The 7129-nt window shown below is 41.9% G+C and overlaps 1 protein-coding gene across 4 annotated transcripts; it reads left to right on the plus strand.

The window, feature by feature from the left end:
• The first annotated feature begins 853 nt into the window (after window positions 1–853).
• On the plus strand, window positions 854–6538 carry LOC139530891 (charged multivesicular body protein 3). 4 transcript variants are annotated; one of them, XM_071327674.1, is made up of 6 exons: window positions 854–1256; window positions 1894–1954; window positions 2890–3069; window positions 4475–4596; window positions 5293–5407; window positions 5535–6538. In XM_071327674.1, exons 1-6 carry the CDS (start codon window positions 1212–1214, stop codon window positions 5672–5674), a joined length of 663 nt encoding a protein of 220 aa, XP_071183775.1. In that variant the 5' UTR covers window positions 854–1211; the 3' UTR covers window positions 5675–6538. The 4 variants fall into 4 exon arrangements, with proteins under 4 accessions (XP_071183775.1, XP_071183774.1, XP_071183777.1 ...); XM_071327673.1 differs by having other exon boundaries at window positions 871–1256; window positions 1894–1984; XM_071327675.1 differs by having other exon boundaries at window positions 917–1151.
• Window positions 6539–7129: the final 591 nt, after the last annotated feature.

Consider the following 7129-nt stretch of genomic DNA (forward strand, 5'->3'; position numbering starts at 1 on the left):
CAGTCTGGAATGCCTATAAAACCCGCCCTCTGCTATCTGTTATTGGTTCAAATTCACCAAAGGTGTATTTGATTGGTGCGACAGACCATATGAGAGAAAAATCTAGAAGTCCTTGAAAGGGAACCTGCCTTTACGTCATGAGTGACAGTGTAGGGCATGGTCTGCTAGTGTAAGGATAAGTGGATTTGCCACGAGAAGCAATCCTGCCAGGCAAAATGCTATAAAAAAACAAGTTATATTGACCTCTGTAATACCCTTTTTTTGCAGACCACTGGATATACACTAACTGTACAAAACATTATGAACACATTCCTAATATTGAGTTGCACACCCTCCATTGACACTCCACATACAAAGGGATCACAGGCCTAGTGTCATGTCACCATGATACAGATATGTAAGCCTAGGCATACCTCAATGTTGATACATACCAAAGCCAAAAGTATTACTGAGAGGCTGTAAACGAATCGCTCAACGCTCAAGAACCCTGTACTGTACTGGAATTGAACAGGTGCAGCTCAAGGTATGAAGCTGACACCAAAGAGTCAGAGTGCAGTATTTCCAAATATCTTCAATGTCTTCCTTTAGTTATAGCCTACAATTCTAGGTTTCAGGGGACCTAACCACAATACAACACAGGTGAGCTGAATCTTCACTCATATGACCTACTTGGATTCAACGCTGTTCAGCGGCCATGGTGCTGAATCTGTGATCAGTCCTTGTGATCCCCTGTGATCAGTCCTGTTTTAGTTCACGTTCATCGTGTAGCTAGCTGTCCATGGTGCTGAACGTTTATGAGCCATGTAGACATTCCCACAGGCTAGTTATTAGGCTATGTGTTCCTGCGGTTTCTACAATTTAAGTGGCCACCAGGTAGCCTACCACTCACTGCATTGTGTTGGATCCAAAACACATTACATTTGCTAGGCCTATCTCTGATGTCATGCTTTGGGTCTATTGGTTGAAGTATATTGACGACCTTATCATTTTGGAAATATTGAATACGTTTGATAAATTTTAGCATTTATCACTACATAGTTTCAGTCATTTAGATTCAAGGAAAAAATACAGGAAAAGAAGATTGCGTGCACGTATTGGAACGTGGCCTGTGAGGCGAAGTGGCGTAGCTTGGAATCAGGAAGTGGTTGAAGGTGTATGACACTTTTTCTGTGGTTTTCTGTATTGTTATCAGTTTATCTAAGTTAGTTAACATGGGGCTGTTCGGGAAAACACACGATAAACCACCGAAAGACCTGGTAAGTAAAGGCTTCTGGTGAGGGGCGACGAGCTTGCGAGCTAGCCAGCTATCAGCGAGCCTGTTAAGGACAGCTAGCCAAACAATGCATTCGAAGTTAGCCAGCTCTGGTTATTTGTGGCATGGCGACGGTGTTGCGTTTATTGAATAACTCTTCTCAGTCGTATTTCAACTTCAATGGAATAACGTTGTGTTTTAAAGTAGCTAATGCAACGTTTACCAAAGCAGATAACGTTAACGAGCTGGCTCCCTAACGTTAGCCAACTAACGTTAGCCAACTAACGACGTTAGGCAACTGTTGCTGAGCTAGCTAGCTAACGTTAGCGTTTCAGTTTGATTGTTAGCTAGTTAAGTGCTTGCTACTTGTATTGAGAGAATGTGTAGCGTATCTTTACAAACTTTATTCCCGAAAATGCTATGGCTAGCCACACAGATAACGTTAAAGTACAAGCAGCAGGTAGCAGTCAGCACCATCTTCAGATGTAAACAAACCAATCTAAAGCACGTTTTCATGGTTCTGTCTCAAATGTACTGTGTTTACACAACATTTCCTTTAACCTTTACAGTGAATAGCACAGTTAATGTCATATTTTACTCTTTTTTTGTTTACGCTTAATTCACTTTTTCTATCATTTAAGGTAAATGAATGGTCACTCAAAATCAGGAAGGAGATGAGAGTGATTGACAGACAAATTCGAGGTGAGAAGAAGAGCTTCAAGGCTATTTTATGTGAGGTCCAGTGCAACTTTGCTTTGTTACTCTAAGAATGTCAGAGAGCAAGTCGTTTTCAATACACTAAAGCAACATAAACACAAAGTAGGGTGTCCAATCAAAATCTCATATTTTCACTAATGGGTAAAATACTGTTAAACCAATGGGCCAAACCTCATGCCTATCAAAATCCATTCAAAAGTTATTGGAGTTTTTACCCTTGTAGGATGGCCAAAATTAGGGTGACTAAATCAACAGAGCTTCGTGTCAGCTATAGGCTGGATGCTGTGCAAGAATGAAGGCTCACTTTCAGGTTGAACTCTTCATTTTTCTTCTCAAATCCGCAGGACATAAAACATATAGAGATAAGATAGATATCGATTTTGAGACGTAGTATTTTCAGATTTTAGTATACACCTTTCAATGCGATATTTTCCTGTTATTATTTAAAGATTTCTCATAAAAAAAAGCATATCTTTGAGAAATATCAATGGAACACTGAACATACTGTTTTTTATTTAAAAAAAGTTTAAAAGCCTTTTACATTTAATCTAGCTCGTGTCATGCTACTTTTTCTTTTTGCGACCTGCGGAAATGACTTTGAAGACGACCACCACAACATGTAAAATCCTCAAAAGTTTCTGCAAGAAAGCTGCACCGCTCTGTCAACAGTTTTTATTAACATTATACTATTGTTAATGAAATGTGAGACAAAGACCCCACTGAACGATTCAGAACATGAATAATAATATTTGTCTTGGTAATATGTATTTTATAACATAAGGAAGTGAAATGTTATCACCAATGCGCGTTTGGCAGACAACCTACACAAATGAAAGCTGCTGTCAAACTTATGTTATACATTACAGTTTGTTATATTACATTATTTAGCAGTTTCTCATTGTTCCTCTCTTGTATCTCAGACATTCAGAGGGAGGAGGAGAAGGTAAAGAGATCCATTAAAGATGCTGCTAAAAAGGGACACCGGGACGTGTGTGTGGTTCTTGCAAAAGAGATGATCCAGTCGAAGCGTGCAGTCAGCAAACTTTATGCTTCCAAAGCCCAAATGAATTCTGTACTACTCAGCATGAAGAACCAGCTTTGTGAGTGTTAAAGCAACTGATGTAGTGCCACCAGATACAATATACACTATATATGCAAAAGTATGTGGACACCCCTTCAAATTAGTGGATTAGGCTATTTCAGCCACACCTGTTGCTGACTGGTGTATAAAATTGAGGACACAGACATGCAATCTCCATAGGAAAACATTGATAGTAGAATGGCCCGTACTGAAGAGCTCAGTGACTTTAGATGTGGCACCGTCATAGGATTCTACCTTTCCAATAAGTCAGTTCGTAAAATTTCTGCCCTGCTAGAGCTGCCCCGGTCAACTGTAAGAGCTGTTATTGTGAAGTGGAAACGTCTAGGAGCAACAAAGGTTCAGCCGTAAAGTGGTAGGCCACACAAGCTCACAGAATGGGACCGCTGAAGCGCATGGGGTGTAAAAATGTATTTGGTTGCAACACTCACTACCGAGTTCCTGCCTCTGGAATCAACGTCGGCCCAATAACTGTTTGTCGGGAGCTTCATGAAATGGGTTTCCATGACCAAGCAGCCACACACTAGCCTAAGATCACCATGCGCAATGCCAAGTGTCGGCTGGAGTAGTGTAAAGCTCGCCACCATTGGACTCCGGAGCAGTGGAAACGTGTTCTCTGGAGTGATAAGCCACGCATCACCATCAGGCAGTCCGACGGATGAATCTGGGTTTGGCAGATGCCAGGAGAATGCTACCTGCCCCAGTGCATAGTGCCAACTGTAAAGTTTGGTGAAAGAGGAATAATGATCTGGGGCTGTTTTTCATGGTTTGAGCTAGGTTCCTTAGTTCCAGTGAAGGGAAGTCTTAACGCTACAGCATACAATGATATTCTAGACAATTCTGTGCTTCCAACTTTGTGGCAACAGTTTGCGGAAGGCCCTTTCCTGTTTCCGCATGACAATGCCCCCGTGCACAAAGCGAGGTGGTTTGACGAGATCGGTGTGGAAGAACTTGACTGGCCTGCACAGAGCCCTGACCTCAACTCCATCGAACACCTTTGGGATGAATTGGAATGCCGACTTCGAGCCAGACCTAATCGGCCAACATGAGTGCCCGACCTCACTGAATGGAAGCAAGTCCCTGTAGCAATGTTCCAACATCTAGTGTAAATCCTTCCCAGAAGAGTGGAGGAGGTTATAGCAGCAAAGGGGGGACCAACTCCATATTAATGCTCATGATTTTGTAATGAGATGTTTGCCGAGCTTTTGGCCATGTGTATCTTGGAAATACCCAGGATAAGTTCAGTTGATGATAAATTAATAGAAACACTTTGTAAGCTAGTAGGATCCTAAGTTGTTCCTGGTCAAGCCAAGTGGTCAGGCCAAGTTATGTCCGTAATATGAATATGTACTTTACATGTCATGCTACAGTACAGGTTGTGTGTGACTCTGCTGTCATTTTTTCAGCTGTATTGCGTGTAGCTGGGGCTCTTCAGAAGAGCACAGAGGTCATGAAAGCCATGCAGAGCTTAGTAAAGATCCCAGAGATCCAGGGCACCATGAGGGAGCTGTCTAAGGAGATGATGAAGGTCAGTCGCATATCTGCTGACTCACTGTGGCCACTTTGTGTCTGTTGGGAGCATAAATCTATCACTGCTCATGTCCGTTTCTCTATGTGTGTAGCTGTCTCAGGGACTCAGGGAAGCGGTCCAGTTTTTTTAACCACTGCCAAATAATATATTTTTTAAAGTATTCTTTTTACCCCTTTTTCTCCCCATTTTGTGGTATCCAATTGGTAGTTAGTCTTGTCCCATCGCTGCAACTCCTGTACAGACTCGGGAGAGGCGAAGATCGAGAGCCATGCGTCCTCCGAAACACGACCCTGCCAAGCCGCACTGCTTCTTGACACACTGCTCGCTTAACCCGGAAGCCAGCCGCACCAATGTGTCGGAGGAAACACCGTACAACTGCCGACTGTGTCAGGGTGCATGGGCCCGGCCCGCCACAGGAGTCGCTAGAGCGCGATAGGACAAGGACATCTCTGCCGGCCTAAACCTCCCCGAACCCGGATGACGCTGGGCCAATTGTGCGTCGCCTCATGGGTCTCCCGAACCCAGATCTGTAGCGAAGCCTCAAGCGCTACAGTGCCTTAGACCGCTGCACCACTCGGGAGGCCCCAAAGCTACAAACATAAACTATGTTTGAATATATATTGAAGAAAAACAATGTTTAAATGAGTAAATACTGTTTGAGTATTGATTATTTATGTTGTGAGTGTCCCACAGGCTGGTATCATAGAGGAGATGCTGGAGGATACCTTTGAAAGCATGGAGGATGACGATGAGATGGAGGAGGCAGCAGAGGCGGAAGTTGATAAGATCCTCTTTGAGATCACAGCAGGTAAAGATAGTCCCTCTGGTAATCAAGCTTGTCTCAAAGTTGTTTGGGGCTGTATATTATCGCCTGTCTGGTGAAGATAAAAAAGACTATTATACATGCTGACCCCTGGTGGTTTGTTCCAAATCAGGTGCCCTTGGCAAAGCACCCAGCAAAGTCACAGACGCCCTGCCTGAAATGGAGCCTCCTGCCGCAGCTGCAGCCTCAGAGGATGAGTCGGAGGAGGACATTGAGGAGATGCATTCTAGACTGGCAGCTTTAAGGAGCTAAGATTGACCTCTTGAACTCTTTCTGTCCCCTTAAAGTCCTTTTGCCTGCCTAAGGATGTACAAGGTGAATTTCGGTGTACGGTTTACCTAGTGTTTTCTCAACCACATTTTGTCTCTTTCTTTCACATAGTTATTTTGGATTATCTTTGGGCTGTGAACTTTTCAATGTTTAGGGCTAAATAACACATCAGATCTGTTCTTAATGGAAAGGAGATTTTATGATCTTACATGTTAACTGGGTAAGCACAGAAATCACTCAATGTGTGGTGTGTCTGTACACCCAACATTTAATAAAGATGTATGAATCTCAAGATAGCTAAAAATAAGAAGGACCCATCTGTATCTTAAGTGCTGAGTGTGGTCTGATTCTTTTGGTCTTGTATTTGGGGAAGTCGAGGCTTCATTCTCCAATTGGGTGGATTAACTAGAGACTTACTCTGTGCCGGTCACTGACATATCTAATCTGTAATGGAAACGTCTTGCTCTACATTGAGAAATGAAATGAGTGACTCATCACATTCAAGTGTTCATGAAACTTGAATCCATCACTACTCTGATCTAGATCCAAATTGAATACAGTATTACATTTTAATACGATATTTCATTCACTTTCAGCATTAGAAACGCTAGAACTAAAAAACAAACTTCTTTCAGTAGTTTGTCTCTGTACAGTACATATGTATCTATATTATGTTGTCTTATATAAAGTTGTTTGGAGGGGGTAAAGAATGCATGGAAATTGACTAACATATTTTTTACATTGAGATCCAGCTTCTTTAACTGTATATTGTTGGCCTCAAAGTCCTAATAATTTGTTGTGCTTATTCAGTAAAAAATAAAAATGATTGGTTAGTTTTGTTTCAGACCCTGTGTGTTATGGGATGTTTTTTCTGTGCATACTTCTGTTTTTTCTGTGTGCAGGAAATTATGGAAATGAACATAGTCAATTTTACTGTTGTCTGGCCTCTCCATAATTGAATGTGACCTGAAAGATAAGGACAATAGAGGAGTAATGTGAATCTGTTTTGTAGGTCACTACTTTTATTGCTTATTTTATGGGGAAGAGCAACATCTGGGAAAACATTCAGGTGTGAGATTATTTTCTCTTGGGTGCTTTTCCCTTGGTTTCTAATATGGACAAAGGGATTATTTTTCTACCAGCCACAGCCCTCACTCAGCAGCCTTTGTGTAATGTAACCAAACCCTATCTCTGTCCTCTGACTGTTGATATGTAGGTTACCAGTCAAAAAAAGGACTCTAGCTGTCAATTATGTTTTAGGGAAAACTCCCAAGATTACAAGCATCAACTAATGGCAGATTAATTATAATACGTGTTTTATTGTTTCTGAAACTGAGCAGTTACAGGTGTTTGTCATACTCTTACAACATGTTTAATCCAGACTACCTGGCCTGCTCACCTGTTTGTTTTTAGTTCCAGAGTTTCTCTGCAATAGGC

This window comes from Salvelinus alpinus, chromosome 9 (assembly GCF_045679555.1).
Source record: "Salvelinus alpinus chromosome 9, SLU_Salpinus.1, whole genome shotgun sequence".
Lineage (NCBI taxonomy): Eukaryota > Metazoa > Chordata > Actinopteri > Salmoniformes > Salmonidae > Salvelinus > Salvelinus alpinus.